The sequence below is a fragment of the Cebidichthys violaceus genome, unplaced genomic scaffold (genome assembly GCF_023349555.1).
Source record: "Cebidichthys violaceus isolate CVI_PGR_0920_01 unplaced genomic scaffold, fCebVio1.0.p SCAF_14, whole genome shotgun sequence".
NCBI lineage: Eukaryota > Metazoa > Chordata > Actinopteri > Perciformes > Stichaeidae > Cebidichthys > Cebidichthys violaceus.
Window position 1 is genome coordinate 5,775,076 of NW_027176307.1, and position 16,409 is coordinate 5,791,484.

Consider the following 16,409-nt stretch of genomic DNA (forward strand, 5'->3'; position numbering starts at 1 on the left):
TATTATTGACCCTGCAATCCATTGCATTTGATAAACTCATATATTAAATTAAATTAATCCCAATGCAAGATTATGCAAAGTATTAAATATATATCTCAATTGTTTAGGTTACGTGACACATCTAGAAAATTAAGTAATGCAGTATTGAATATTAATCATATTGTGCAATATAGCTTGTTTTTAGAAATGTAACAGCCACCTCACACATGGTTAAAACTTTAACCAGTAGAAAAATGATAATTACTAATATAAGACACCATGTTCTGAACAGACACATTAGACATTACAAACCCTAACAAAATGATTAGTTGCATTTTTTAACATAAAACAGCAAATAAATTACTCATACCAGCACTAGGCATAAGGCAGGCATGATTGGAAATGTGGGCAGTCCCTATCACCACAACATTTTCGATGGGGATACGCTAGTCACTATATATATATATATATATATATATATATATATATATATATATATATATATATATATATTAGGGGTGTAATGGTTCACAAAATTCTCAGTTCGGTTCAATACAATACAGTGGGGCCACGGTTCAGTACGTTTATGTACGTTTTCAGTACAGCAAAAAAGCAGAAATGCCAAATCCTCGCTGGTGAGACTCTCAAGTAGTCTTTAAAAAAAATATGAAAGGTCGTGTTTGATACTTAAGGTCTTCTCTAAAATATTCCTCTATAAACTCAAACAGACGCATTTCCTGAAAAGCTTTAGTTTTATTTTTCAGACTTAGTTACAGCACTGCGGGTCTTGCTCTATCTCAATCTCTCACCTCATATTTACATTAAAATCAACACTTACACATAAAAATGTACTAGATTATGATCCATAAATGTGGTCAACACACGTCTCTCACTCGTTCCCTCAGTGTCGTTGTTGTCTGTTCTCACTCGTAGCTCTGCTGAAGTCTCTTTCCTACTGGAGAGCAATCCATGTTTTGTTCCTTTATAGTTTATGTGTGTTAACTTGTTGTACAGAACAAAATAAACATTAATAAGAAAAGGAAAGTCCTCCGTTTTGTGTCCATCCTCTCTAAAGCCGCTAACCGTTACTTCAGAAGGCCGCTCGGTAGGACTGATAACGTCGCTGGACACACCGCTCACTAATGCTCCATTAACAGCTGTTTCCTCCGTAATAATGCAGACTTTAACTGAACAACAGCTGCTAGTAAAGACAACACGGTCAACAACACTTGTAATCAGTTCTCCATGTTTAATTAACCTGGTAATCGATCGGTAAGCAAGACCGTTGTTGTTTGTGAACATCCGGTCACGTGATAGGAGCGTGGCGAATCAGGGAAGGACATCACGTTACGTCGGGTGGGTTGCCATGTTTGAGCGCAGTGGCTCCACCAATTTCAGCTATATTTTTTTTTCAAAAGCAATTTAATCTCATTCAAACGTATTGTTCGGTTCGTAATGCGTACCGAACCGTGAGCCCCGTACCGAACGGTTCAATACGAATACGTGTATCGTTACACCCCTAATATATATATGTATATATAGATATATATATACATATATCTATATATACGTATATATATATATATATATATATATATATATATATATATATATATATATATATATAACATTACATTACATTACAGTCATTTAGCAGATGCTTTTATCCAAAGTGACTTACAATAAGTGCATTCAACATTGGTAATCAAAAGAACTACTAGTCACCAGAAGTCATAAGTACATTTCCTTTTCCAAACAAGCATCTAAGAGCATGAAGCACAGCATATATATATATATGTGTATATATATATATATATATATATATGTGTATATATATATATATATATATATATACATATATATATATATATATGTATACATATATATATATATATGTATACATATATACATATATGTATACATATATACATATATGTATACATATAAATGTGTGTGTGTATACATAAAGAAGGCAGATATCTCTATGGCCCATATTTCAACACTCACCAAAACTATCTAGGCTAGTGGGGAAAAACACCATTGTCGACCGTGATCCGTACAGATCACACGGTTCGGCACGCATGTGGGCCACAAATTATTTACACAGTTTAATGTTAATCATGACAGTGTGAAATGAAGTTTTACTGACAATCCTTATTTGCTCATATTCAGTAAAATATGCGATCAGGACATCAGCATTTATGCTTTCTGATCTCCGATATCTGAAAATGTTACATTGTAAACAACCATGACACGAGGTAATGAAGGTTCCGTTCAGTTACAATATGTGTTCATGCTCTGTTCAGTGAAAATTAGTATTGAGCAAATCATGCTGTGTTCAAATATAATCTCGTAAAGTGTAGTTTTGGTGATAAACTTCAAAAACACATTTGTTTGAAACTTATGTTTCCACAGCAACATAAAATAGATATTAGAGATGAATTACGAGCTGTTTTACTTCTTAGCATAGCTCTAAGCAGCTAATAATACATAATTAAAACTACTAATGACAAGATTTGTCTTAATCAATAAAAATACAATCTTGTCATTTATGTGTTTTTATGAAGAAAAAAAACATAAAAAAGACTTTAACAAAGTAAAAGGATAACATTTAGTGGTTTAAACTGACTTCAGAGCTGTTGAAATGATTTTTGGGATGGTGGCAAAAAAACAGTCTGGAGCCTTGCAGACCAGCTGCTATAACCAAACAAGAAAGGAATCTGTATCTGTCAATATAGATAATCAAATATCAGCAATTAGTATAGGCGGCAAAAAAAACTTGATCAGGGATCTCTAAAAGTTATATTTGCTCCCTTTTCTCTTTGGTGCTGATCCGATCAGTGACTTTGATCGATGATACTATCTGAATCGTGAGTTTTATGATCCATTGCACCACTAATCTAGACTGATAAAAAACACTACAGGTAAGGCAAGGACAAATATGTGTTTTGGATTTCAAGCACAATAATGATTGTGATGTATCAGGTGTCCTTCTCTCTACTGACAGAGTCAATGTGTTTGTTATCATTGCAGAGGCCTGTTAGAGGCAACAGTGTGGTACCACCGTACCTCAAGGCCCCCTGTGTTTGGTTGGATTGGGCTGTATTGGGCTGAGCACATACTGCTGGGTTTGAAGCAGATTCCTGGTGTCTCTCCTCTTCTTACAGAGCAGGTAGATTATCTCCATGATGTTGAGGAGCACTGAAATGCCTGAAACTACAAGCATGAAGATGACAAAAATAGTTTTCTCTGTGGGACGGGAAATGTAACACTGGGCACCACTTAAACGGGCACAAGGTGGAGACATGGTACAGTGGAAGTAGGGGACCATAAACACAGGGCCAAAGATGTAGAACTGGCCCACACTGAATCCCACTTCCAGGATGATCTTGAAGACCAGCTGGGTCATGCAAGTGCAGAAGAGAATGCCTGTTATCTTCACCTTCCCTCTGTCATCTGTATACTTGGGCTTCCTCTGTACAGTTCCATTAGTGCTGTCCCATAGCATCTCCAGCATCTTCTTCTCTTTGTGAATGATGTGTACAGCATGGCCCAGGTAGACTAGGGTGGGCGTTGACACAAAGGTGATCTGCAGGACCCAGTAGTGAATATAGGATATTGGGAACATCCAGTTGTAGCAGGCATGTTTACATCCTGGTTCCTGGGTGTCACAGTAGAACTCTGACACTTCGTCTTCCCAGACTTTGTCTGCAGCAGCACCCAGGACAAAGATCCTGAACAGGAAGAGGATGCTCATCCAGATCTTCCCCACCACAGTGGAGTGAGACTGGACCTTGTCTAGCAGTGATGACATGTAAGACCAGTCACCCATGGCTGGAGGCTATTGCCTGAAGTAGAGGAGAAACACACAGACATCAAACTTACAGTTGTGGATTGAAAAGTTAACGAGACCAGTACAAAAATAAAGCATAATACTCTAATCTTTAATTAGAGTATATCCTACATAGATAAGACCTCATTAAATCCAGAGATACAGTAATTAAATATAAAGTGTCTCATGAAATAAAATAAAAACAATTAAAAAAACAATAAATAAATTAATAAAATAATATTTAACTCGGTTGACCCGGCCTGACTGATCCTAGTGTCCTGTTCTGGAGCATCCTGACGGTGCCCTGGTCATGCTTTGCTGGCAGTGGACGGGGTGATACTGCCCCTGACCTTTTTTTTTTACAGATGTTATTATTTTGTAATTTATGTAATTTGCCCTTTCATTTATGTACTTTCTTATGGTCTTTTCTTTAATTTCAAAAGGCTCAGGCACACACACACAAACACACACACTCCGAAATTACACCGTTCTCCCATACACTGACTATATGATGTTAGCCGGCCTGTATCTCACTGTTCTTGTCGTCCTCTTGTTGTTATGTTTATGTATTCCTCTTGTTGTTATGTTTATGTATTGTCTCTTGTCTTGCAATAAAATAAATACAAAAAATAATAAAGCCTATATAACTTAGTTTTTTCATGACAATAACAAAACTAAGTGAAACGTGGAGGAAATGTGCTGCTGCTAGATGAGGGTGACAAAGACAGGTAATACATAGAATCGTCTCCTCCTGTAGATCACCATGTTGAATGAGAAATTGTGCTTCAGATTATCGCATGACGCATGATATATTGTACAGTTAATCCAAAACATGCCAGGTGTGCTTGGCTTTGTTTCTGTCCATCTAAGTAAGTCCTTGATTATGATTGGCTGAGCCGCAGTTGAGGTTGTTGTATAATACTGACCGTGCCAAACAGATTGTTACAAAATGTCAGATTTGTTGTGAATTTGGATTCACTGGGTGCGCAAAGCGGGGAAGAGATGGACAACATAGAGGATGAAGATAAAAAAGAAAGGAGACACTCACTGAGAAAGAAATTGAAAAGCTGGAAAAGTGAAGAAACTAAGGACCGTTAAATAGACTATGTGGTTCATTCACTGATTTCAGACCTGGTGTGCCGACAAAGATTTTAAAACAATGGAGCTGAACCGCTCTTATAGTTTTATGCACTGTGAAAAAAGGGGAATGGTTATAGCAGTTAAGCAGAGAAGAAGCTGGAGCTTCTGGCACTGCACACATATAACGCTCCTGTCCATTTGCGACAAACAGCCCTATATACCAGCGAAGACAAGTGCCAACATGATTGGCATGACATGACTTCAATAACTGCACAATTAATTGTAAAATCCAGATAAATGTTAATAATCACCCCAATATGTAAGCATACATTCCACTGTGTCTGTATGTTGCTTGGCAACCCTTCTGTTTAATGTATAAGTGCATGGCTTGGTGGAAGAATGGTTATTTTGTATTAATAAGTAATTGCATTTCTTGTTGCTGTGTTCTTATTTTATGAAAGCTTGCCAAGTTTACATAGTAAACCTTTTCATAAAGGCAATAAGCCATTTGATTTCCAGTGATTTTACTCTTGCTCCTCTTATTGACTAAATGGACTACGGAAAGCCCCTGAGCTCTCTTAAATACAATTAATTTTATTTAGGCATTTACTCTTACTCACATATTTATTTACTCTTTGTTTGAGTCCACAATTTCACTTTTTTTCACAAAATTTCACATAAAGGCCCAGATGTCACAAACTTTCGCCTTCTAAACAGTACAATCCACCGACATATCAAACACTTTACACAGAGTAAAAACTAGAAATAGTAAGTAAGAATTCCGACTGGTTTGTCTTAAAGAAACACTGAATACCTCCTGTGACACAATAGCTTGCTTTTTTAATTAAATTAAATTTTATTTGTATAGCCCAATATCACGAAATACAAATTAGCCTGAGGGCTTTACAATCTGTACCGCAGACGACATCCTCTCCAAAAAAAAAACATTGATCGGAAAAAAAGTAAAAAACCTCTGGGAGAGCAACCGAGGACGGAGAGAAACATACATGTACTCACTTGTCAGGCTTCAGAAATATAAAAAATCTATCACAGAAGAGTGTGTAAGACAGTGACCAGAATGAGACTTTAATACTGTTGAGGCATATTGGTTTGGTCTGACTGACTCATGTACACTTCCGTCTGCTGCTCACAGCTTCTCGTTTCACTCGGACGAACTCGTGATAATTTTGATGAGTCATGCCGAGTTCCCATAAAGGATTGATGGCCCTTAACACCACATTGTTCTATCATTAATTATCTCTGTAAGTCATACTTTGCCTATTCTCCCACTTTGATTGACGGGTATGTCACAAGCTTTACACCCAGACTGTACACCTATGTTCATTTCATAGACACACATAGAACACTATAGGCCATGCTCAAACTGCAGGCAGAAGTGGCCCAAATCCGATTCATTTTGTATGTGACACAGATATGTACAAAGTCATAGTAGTCACAGGAATTAATGCGAATTTGACATTATCTGGCTCCGACTCTGCATCCACACACTGTTCCTTACAGAAGTAGCAGCCACTGCTCCCCGAGAGTCATAATTAAAAATGGGTATCTCTTTCTCTTCATCCTTGTCATCATCTGCTCACAAATTCACTGGCTACCACTCCACATGTATTTGTATATAGCCTCGGAGGGCTTTATAATCTGTACAGCATACAACATCCTCTCTTCTTGGTCCTTCATATCGGAACAAGTTTGCTTTGTGGTTATTTGCTTGAACGTAAATTTAGTTTAAAACTTACACTACACATTTCCTGGAGAAAAAGACCCTCTTTGAGACAAGGACAGATATGGCGCTTTCAGGGCCCCCGTATGCGACTGATGCATCCAGCCTTGGCTAGTGTTTCATAGCAGCTTGAACTTCAGAGTGTTGGTCAAGGGTACTTGACAGTTCAGAGGAGTGAGGGTTATTCATGGTGCGGCTGATTTGGTGTCAGCACTGGGGTGTCATTTCTCAACATTAGTCCATTTCAACACTACAGGGTGACACAGTCATGTTATGGAGTCTGGGCGGGTTAGTGTGGCCTAGGAGGATTCTGATGATTTTGCAATGTCAGCTGAAATATAAGAGGGAAGTGAGAGAATCCCAGTCACTGTGCAGGGGCTGACTGAACAAGACAGTGGTCATTCCTGAGGTAGGAACAGTTTTGTTGATATCAAGCTAGTGTTAATATTGTTCAAATGCCATATTAATTATTGATAGGTTAAAATGTGAAAAACATGATGGAGAAATGTAGTTATTTGCTTATATTTCAGCCTTCAGGAGTCTTGCGCTGGTTTAAAATTTTTTAGAGAATAAAAATCTACACTGGCATTATGCATTATGGAAAAATACATTTCAAAACATGTGCAAATGACGAATTGCATATAAAATCTTCCTATTCTGTAATTAGTCCATCCAATACACGGGCCCTTCGTATTTCCTGTTGTAATGTCTGTTAATGCAGTAGCTGACTGGAAGTAAACCTGGACCAAAGCAGTTGCCCTCTCACAACAGAATGGAAATGAAACACTTACAAAGAATATCTTTTTCTGTGTCTTTTGACCTTTTTTGTTTTCTATTTATCTAGCAAACTTCTGTAACAGGATTTTTGTTGGACTTTATTCAGAGGTACTGCTGCTTTGATTTATAAGACTAAAAACAAGCACTTTTAAATTTCCTGAATAAGAGAATCACATTTCAAAAGCCTTACTTTACATTTAGAATTCTTTAAAATCACATTTGGCATCAGTAATACATGTTTCTACCACTGACTATATATTTCTACTTTTTCAATTTCTTCTTTCGTCCATAACTTATCAATTAATGAAAATATCTTGTCCAAACTAATTTGAACGTCCTTCCTGATGGAATAGCAAGACTGTGTGAAACTTACAGAGTTACATTGACTCACCTGTTCATAAAAAGACAGTTGGTAAGTGTGGACTGTATTGCATGTATCATTTGTGTTGTAATTCTGCCATGTCTTGTCTCAAAATCCTCTTTGAACTGTTGTGTGTATAAAATATTCGACACAAGTAAGGTTGGTTCATGCTGACATGACATGAAACCATTGCTCTTCATCATCATCTGTCTCTTTGTCTTCTCTCTCGTAGTCATCATGGGGGAGTGGTCCTTCCTTTCTGATTTGTTGGACAAGGTGCAGTCACACTCCACTGTCGTGGGGAAGGTCTGGATGAGTGTTCTCTTCCTCTTCAGGATCTTCATCCTAGCTGCTGGTGTAGATGAAATATGGGGAGATGAACAGGAAAACATGGACTGTAACACCAAAAGCCCTGGCTGCAGGAATGCCTGCTATGATCGATCCTTTCCCATGTCTCACACACGCTTCTGGGTCCTCCAGATCCTCATTGTGTCCACGCCAACACTCATGTACCTGGGCCACGTCCTGTTAGTGATTCGCAGAGAAAACAAGCTGAGGAGATGCTTGGAGCAGAAACTGGATAAACATGGGAAGATTAAAGCTCCAAAGTATTCAGATGAACATGGCAAAGTAGAGCTCAAGGGCATCCTGCTGGTCAGCTACATGACGCAGCTGCTATTCAAGATCCTGCTGGAAGTGGCATTCATTGTAGGCCAGTACTTCCTGTATGGCTTCATACTGATGCCCAGTAAGATTTCATTTTCCGACTACCCCTGTACGGCACCGGTAGACTGCTTCATAAGTCGTCCCACAGAAAAAAACATCTTCATTGTCTTTATGTTGGCGATGGCCATCCTCTCTGTGATGCTCAACATCATGGAGATGTTCCATCTGATGATCTCAAAGATGAAGGAGAAGTGAAAGAGCAGTGGCTCAACAAACCAAACCACAATTGAAGTGAGGGAGTTAAACTTTGCTGAAAGACAGTGAGCAGAGCTGTTCAGCTGAGTCAGTCTGTGAGGGACCTTGCTCTCGTCTTGCTTCAAGGTAGTTACACATAAATATTGAGTTAAGTACTACATGTTTCTTGGATACTATACCAACAGTAATACATCATATGTTTTAGGATATATTGTATTAAACGCTATGTATCAAATTCTACATTCTGTGGTTGATATGAACATGACATTATCTGATCCAAAAATACTGAATGTGGAGTTGAAACTTAAATAAAAAAAAGTTGTCTGGATTTTGATTGTAAATTCGATCAATGTACATCTGTTGAGTTAATGGCTAAGATTAACCAAATTTGTATTTATATAATTTCTAGGTAATCTTTGCATATTGTGGCTGGAGCTCTGGCTCAGGGTCACTTTGACACACTTCCTCCTTTTTAGGAAGCTTAGTTGGATGATGACCATATGCTTTCTTTCAAAACTTCCCAAAAATGTCTTAAAGACACAGAAAGCTATTCTACAAGGAGAAGTACAACTTAATTTATATTGTTTGGTTTTAAAAAGGCTCAGTGTGTAGCATTTAGGGGGATATATTGGCAGTAATAAAATATCAAATAAGTAAGTGTATAATGACCTGGAACTAAGAATGTTTTTGTCACCTTAGAATGAGCATTTCATATTTATATAGGGAGCAGGTCCTCTTCACGTAGTCCACCACATTGCACTGCCATGTTTCTACAGCAGCTAAGAACGGACAAACCAAACACTGGCTCTAGAGAGAGACTTTCACTTTTTTACGTCACCTGAAGACCACCGTACTTCTATACGCTTGAGACTCTAAAGAATTTCAGTTGGTTGCAATCTGCAGCCAGAAAATTATCATACTCTTTACACTGCTATCTAACACAGACGTAAATCACTGTTATTGCATTAAATATTGATTGTAAATAGTAAAACATTCTTTGGCTTTGCTGTTAAGCGTGTCCAAACCTTTAATGCCAGGAGCCACATAGAGACAGACCTGGGACACAAACATTTAAGGTAAAAGACTGTGTCTTGGGCCATAAGCCTTAAAGTTAAAAGTCTGTCTCCTGGGACATGAGTGTTTAGGCCAGAAAATTATCACACTCTTTGCATTGCTATCTAACACAGACGTAAATCACTGTTATTGCATTAAATATTGATTGTAAATAGTAAAACATTCTTTGGCTTTGCTGTTAAGTGTGTCCAAACGTTTAATGCCAGGAGCCACATAGAGACAGACCTGGGACACAAACATTTAAGGTAAAAGACTGTGTCTTGGGCCATAAGCCTTAAAGTTAAAAGACTGTCTCCTGGAACATGAGTGTTTAGGTAAAGAGACCGTCTTCTGGGACAAAAGCCTTTAAGTTAACAGAATGTCTCCTGGGACACAAGCCTTTAAGTTAACAGACTGTTTCCTGTGAGTGTGCCTCATTACTTGACACTACCTCAAGTTAATTTTCACAGGAAGTAAAATCTACATAAGAACCTCACTTAATTCCTCTTAATTTACCATGAATATTTCCAAACAAAGACATTGGACCACCTGGAATTGCTCAATTATTTATAGCCAACAACCCATGATGCCATTATGGTACATTTCAGGTCATTGCCCAACTATCAACCTGATTTCATATCTCAGAGTTCATATTAGACATATTATTTTGTTACATCTTGGGTAACATTTATCAACTCTACATTTCCCAGTCTATCTCATAGCAGTCACTTCATAGTGAGCCACCCAATTGAGGCATGAGTCTCATAAAGGGGGGCTTTGGACAACAACAATAACTTCATGATGACACTACAGCCAAAGTTTCTCCATGTTTTCTGTATTTCAGTCCAAATAACTAAACTAGTCTTACACAATTTTAACCATCATCCTATATTGAACATGGGCCATGGCTCATTGCGTAGAGAAGAGCGGCCGGTAACCACAAGGTTGGCGGTTTGATCCTAGGCTGCTATGTGTCCTGTGCTGAAGTGTCCCTGAGCAAGTCACAGAACCCCTAACCGCTCCCTGGGCACTTCTCAGCAGCCCACTGCTCCCCATATGCTAAGGATGGGTGAAATGCAGAGGCTAAATTTCATATATATGTAAAATGTGTAAGGACGATGATAATAAAGTTTTTAAGTTTAATTGTTGACAATTTAACTGCTTGTGTGGTCTGTCATATTATAAATTTGCATTTTGATAAAACATTATTCTGCTTGTAAAACATCTAGCTGCACCATTTTCTGGCACAGATAGCTGCCCTAAGTTTGTTACCAGCTTTGTAAAAGGTAACGGAGAGAATTATTTTTGGACAAATTCAAAGTTATTCTGATGTAAATAACTTGTATACAGATTATCAACATGCTTGTCAGTTCAGATGCAAATAACAGATGATTGGCAAAGTGAGCTAGATAAAAGGAAGTTAGTGGGTGCTGTTTTCTTTTGATTGACATCACTTTACACCTGAATTAACTGAATTTAAAGCTGCAGGACAATTCAGTTAAATACATTTTTCTAAAGTATTTTTTTAAAGTAATTTTAAGAGCCACTTTTTCAAAAGCTTTTGTTATGTATATTTTTTTTAAAAGCCTTTATTTTACTTATTAAATTTAGAGAGTATTATTTATAATTTATACAGTTCAAATTGAAATCTGAAATAATAAATATTGTTTAGATATTATTCAATTGAACTTTCTTTATTGTATTTGACAGTCAGTTGTTGACTACATAAATACTTTAATACAGCTGTTGGCTACTTCAGTATGCAGTATATGGGACTAAATCATTGCGCAAATTAGACATTATTGTGATGTTCCGGACCTTTGATGAGGAAATTCTCTCTAACTGGACCTCTTTGAATATTAATTGAATACCCCTGACATAGATCATTCTTTGTTTTTAGATAAGCTAAAACAGTATGGCTTCACCATTACTGCATTAAAATGGATGGAAAACTACTTGACAAATAGAAGGCAGAGTTTTCTGTCTCTGAACATATGAGACATACTGGTTTTGAACTGGTTGTATGAATAACATATAAGAGTCTGTCCATTATTGGTTAAAGGCTCTGGTTAAACTGTCCACATTTCTCTTTTTCGAGCACGTCAATAACTTCTCTGACTGACATCCTTTTTCCCCCGTCTCCCGTGAGTGTGAATATCACACTTGAGTCAAGGGCGATGCTTATCTGAATACACACATATGACTGGCCGAGTAGCATCACGTGAGATGGTTTGCTACGCATATAACTGGTTGGTGTGTTTCCTGGACCGCTGAACGAGTGCCGTAAAGGATAGAAAAGCTTTGCCAGTTCAAATTGAAATGCTCCGTGAAAATGAGATGATTCTCAATTATCTATCTGTTATAAATCCAGGGTCCAGATACAACGACATCTGGGTCCGGACTCTGACCTCGGTCCGCCTATTAGTGACCATGTAGATAATAAATTTGCCTGAGCTCCACTGCTATTATAACTCAGTCTGTGGTGGCGGGGCGTGTGTGGGCTCAGCTGCAGAGGGGACAGAGTGGGGGAGTGGTTCAGGGAACGGGAAGAGACTTAATTAAGCACAGCTGAAACGCATCCTGATTATTCCTCACTCTCTGTTGTATTTAAACCCTGGTAGTGTCGGAGGCGTGAGGAAGCTTGAAAAGAGCCACAGACTGGTAGTGGGACGAGCAGGACGGTAGACCACACCAAACTCCCATGGCGTGTGCTCGGAGGTAAGGCAGGAGGGCACACGGCCAAGGCCAGTCTGTTTTTGTATATAACAATAAAGAACGCTTGTGAACGCTTTCCGACTCTGAGACAGTATCATTGTGCTCCCAAGTCCCACCGGGGTAGCAAGAGATTGTTACACAGTCCCTCCAGCCTTTTCAGATATAAGAGGATGCAGAAGAAAACACAATTCCACCTGAACTTCTCGAACGATTGAACAGGTTTATTTCCAGACTACAGAAGGTAACTAAATCATACAACAGGAAAAAAATTCAATTGATGTGCCACACAGCAAAACGTGATTGCATTGTTGTCTACATAAAACACTGTGACAGTAACCCATGGTTTCACATTTTGGCTTTCTTTGAAACCTCTTGATCCCAGTCAGTGTCAAGAACATCATTACTTATCTCAGCAGAGTGAAACAGAGACAGTCCTGAGAATGGACCCTTGGAAGCATGAACACTACTTGGTGGAGGGCCCAGCTCAAAACACTTTCTCTTCTTCAGATTGCCACTACTTTGATGGGCAACAGGACCATCATTTGCCATGTCTACACTCTTCCTTTGGTTTGAAGCATGAGAAGGCTGTGCTTTGCATTTAGATATTGTTTTAGTTGGTGACTCTGTCCCTTGTTCATGTCCCTGTCCTGGTGTGAGCTCTGTATCCTTTACTTTGCTCTTTAAAATTTGATCTTGAGAGTCTTTAGAATTAGCTCTCAAGTGTCCAGCACCATCACTTTGAAGTGGCCTTTTTTCCACTTCAGTAGCAGGATCTCTTTCAACTTCAGCTGTGCAGGTAAATGAGAATCTTGAGAGTTTAGCCAGGGTAGAAGAGGCCACAGTGGCCACAATGGTGTGGCCTGATTTGGAAAGTGCTGGATCATTGAAGGAAGTGTTTGGCTTTACTTTAGTCTCCTCACTGGTGTTGACTATGGGTCTTTTTCCTTGAGATGTGGCTTCAGATCTTTTCCCTCCCACCTCACTGACACAACTCACCTGTATTCTCCTGTTTTCGCCTTCCGAAAGATTTAGGTACTGGTTCTGCCTTTTCTTTCTCTCTGTAGGTGGGTCAGCTGAGTCATCATGACTAACTGGCTTCGGCTCACTCATTCTGTTTTCTGTGTAGGTGTGAGGATCTCTGCTGCCCGAGTTACAATGAGTTTGGAACTCTGCGCTGACGGCTGAGCTGGCGTTAAAGCTGTGGTTGTTGACTGAAAGCCTCATCTTCTTTGGTTTGAATATAAAGCTCGACAATTTTGCATGCAGCTCTTTACCTGTTTCAGCTTCAGCTGCCATCTTTTCCTTTAGTACAGTACTGATGTTCTTAGCTCCAGTCTGGTCCTTATTGTCTTCCTTCTCCAATCTAGTTTCTTTGCCAGGGGACAGGTTACCCTGAACTAGGTTATTTGAGAGGCTCTTCTTAGCCGAAGACAGTAAGCTGCTAGTGTGAGAATCTAAAACATCAGTCACATCTTTACTTGCATCTCCAGAAACCACCCTCTCTCCATGCGGATGATTCAGCTCCAGCTCCCTTCTCCTGTGTCTCAGATTCTTTGAGACTCTCTGAAACACACACCCCAAGGACTCTGGATGTTTTTTATCATTCTGTCCCTCAGACTGCATCATCGGCTTTTGGATTATGGAGCTTCTTTCTTTAATGTTTTCTTCTTGTGACGTAGAGGTACTTGTTCCAAATGGATTTGAAACATCATGGTTTAATGATGGGCTAGTGTTACTTAGAACGTCCTTCTCAGTTGGAGAGCTTGGCAGTTTAGTTGCTGTAGACATGTCTGACCAACTGCAGTTTGGTTTTCTATTGAGGTTTTCTGGAGCTGATGTAGTTATGGACGAGGCTATACCATCTGGGGACAGTAATGAAGTGATTGAGTGGAACCAGTCCAAGCCACTGTCCAGTGTGACATCACTCTTGTTACTGGTGATGTCATGGCAGTGTGTTTTGTTGATGGAGTTTGTGTCTCTGAGTTGATGTTGGTAATGATCAGTTGGTGGGTCAATCCGGGAGGCATCTGAGATGTTGCTCTTCAGCCTATTGAACAAAGAACATGCAGATGAACTCCTTTTGTGATCCATGTACAATTACGTGTCTATGAACTCCACGGTCATACAAAACCTACTTAAAAAACATTAGAGATGACGATGCAACTGTGCACAAACACAGGTTGCTGTGGAAGTATTGAGAGAAAATACAACCATAAGATGAGACAAATAAAGTACATTGGCAATGTCCATCCCAGTATTGGTTTTAAAAATGATGGTTGCATAGATCTGGTTACATGGACAATACATGGTAGGATTAGGAGATCCATTGATCTCTTTATGTGATTTGTTGACAATAATGAAAGAAAAATAACACGAGCCACATCCACACTAAGACGTTTTGGTTTTAAAAACGAGAACATTACACCTAGAGTCCACACTGCTCTGCATTTTAGAACCCCTGAAACGGAGACTTCTGAAAACATTTTAGTTTGAAAACTCTGTGATTGCGTAGTCTGGACTCACTCCTGATTGTTGTCAGTAGGGGTGTAACGGTACACAATATTCACTGTTGGGTATATACCACAGATTTTGGGTCACAGTTTGGTACATTTTTGGTACAATATGGAAAACAAAGAAATGCAGAAAATACACACTGACTAAATGCACATGTGAACTCACATTGTAGCAGGGCTTAAGCACTCTCACCATATGTTTTAAATCTGTATATGATGGGAGTGTGGACACATATACACAGCGATACTCTACAACATGAGTTACTTTGGCTTGGTCTGAATCTGTAGTGGGAGGCTGTCTGAACGTGGAGAGAAGGACTCCCCGTCCAGTCCGTTTTTGTTTCGTTCCACTAATCTAGTGATTCTCAACTGGTCTGGCTGCAGGACCCACCATCACCCCTTAATGACAAGCCGCGACCCAAATTTTCAACTTCTCAAATTTATTTAATGAAAAGATGGTGCAGTTTGAACCTGAGCTGAAAATGTCCTCTGCGGTGCAGTTTGAACCTGAGCTGAAAATGTCCTCTGCAGTCGTAGTAGTAGGGAGCTCTCTTGTGCAGATAAATTGTCAGTCCCCGTCCCACACATGTTTCACGTAAACGAGTAAAACTGTTATGTCTGTAGATCCGCTCATTTGTAATGCAAAATGACCGCTTGCCTTAATTCGAGCTGTTGTCTGTTGTTTGATGTCATTCGACATGTCTTTAATTCGCCTACTTATAGTGTCATTTGACAGAGGTATAGTTTTCAGTTTAACCACTGCGGATTGATCCTACACGTCCATGTCCATGGCTGTGGGTAAGACACTTTTGTGACGTCCTCAGGTTTTGAAGTCGTCTTCGAAAGTACTCAACAGGTTTATCTGTAGAAGGGTGTTTTGTTTCCAAATGCCGCTTCAGTTTTGACAGCTTCATGCTTTCTTGTGCCAGAACCTCACTGCACAAAACACACTGAGGTTTTTGCCCTCTTTTGTCCTCAATGTAAGAAAATCCATATCTCATGTAGTCGGTGTCGTACTTGCGTTTCACCATGCTCAATTAGCATATGCAAACAAAGTTTGTGGGTGTTCTTCTATACTGTGAAATGGGTGTCTATTAGCATTACAAGGCATTAACGGCAAATACTGTTAAGGAGTGTGAATAACTCCGCTGCATAAAAAATCCCCTTCAAAATAAAAGCACAGGATTTTTTTCTCCAGGCAAAGGGTCTGCAACCCACTTTTGGGTCGCGACCCACCAGTTGAGAATCACTGCACTAATCGACCCATCCTGGTGATGCCGCCATAAATTAAACGTGTGAAGTGTCACCACAGATAAACCTGACTTTAGTTTTACTGTCGGTTTGCAGTTTGATACAAATCATAGACCATAATTAACCCAGCTAACGGGGCTAAGCCAATTACCATGCTACAGCGCCGCTACAGCCGACAACAACTAG

General features: G+C 39.2%; 3 protein-coding genes across 5 annotated transcripts in view; 1 reads left to right on the forward strand and 2 right to left on the reverse strand.

Moving 5' to 3' along the window:
• Positions 1-1,938: 1,938 nt before the first annotated feature.
• On the reverse strand, positions 1,939-5,993 carry LOC137870785 (gap junction Cx32.2 protein-like). Its single transcript, XM_068708234.1, has 2 exons — positions 5,909-5,993; positions 1,939-3,827 (listed from the first exon to the last, which is right to left on the reverse strand). The coding sequence occupies exon 2, from the start codon at positions 3,809-3,811 to the stop codon at positions 3,050-3,052; it is 762 nt and encodes a 253-aa protein (XP_068564335.1). The 5' UTR covers positions 3,812-3,827; positions 5,909-5,993; the 3' UTR covers positions 1,939-3,049.
• A 965-nt stretch (positions 5,994-6,958) lies between these two features.
• LOC137871050 (gap junction Cx32.2 protein-like) lies at positions 6,959-9,019 on the forward strand. The gene is made up of 2 exons (XM_068708611.1): positions 6,959-7,041; positions 8,003-9,019. Exon 2 carries the CDS (start codon positions 8,008-8,010, stop codon positions 8,689-8,691), a length of 684 nt encoding a protein of 227 aa, XP_068564712.1. The 5' UTR covers positions 6,959-7,041; positions 8,003-8,007; the 3' UTR covers positions 8,692-9,019.
• A 3,646-nt stretch (positions 9,020-12,665) lies between these two features.
• The window catches only part of mcm9 (minichromosome maintenance 9 homologous recombination repair factor), a 34,556-nt gene continuing 30,812 nt past the window's right edge, over positions 12,666-16,409 (reverse strand). For all 3 annotated transcript variants that reach the window (XM_068708605.1, XM_068708606.1, XM_068708607.1), the window contains one exon: positions 12,666-14,506. In XM_068708605.1, coding sequence (XP_068564706.1) covers positions 12,805-14,506 — 1,702 coding nt within the window. In that variant the 3' untranslated portion in view covers positions 12,666-12,804. The remainder of the gene's footprint in view (positions 14,507-16,409) is intronic.

Bases quoted from the DNA above. Each gene is read 5' to 3' on its own strand.
- LOC137870785 (XM_068708234.1), bottom strand. From the start codon at position 3,811: ATGGGTGACTGGTCTTACATGTCATCACTGCTAGACAAGGTCCAGTCT.
- LOC137871050 (XM_068708611.1), top strand. From the start codon at position 8,008: ATGGGGGAGTGGTCCTTCCTTTCTGATTTGTTGGACAAGGTGCAGTCA.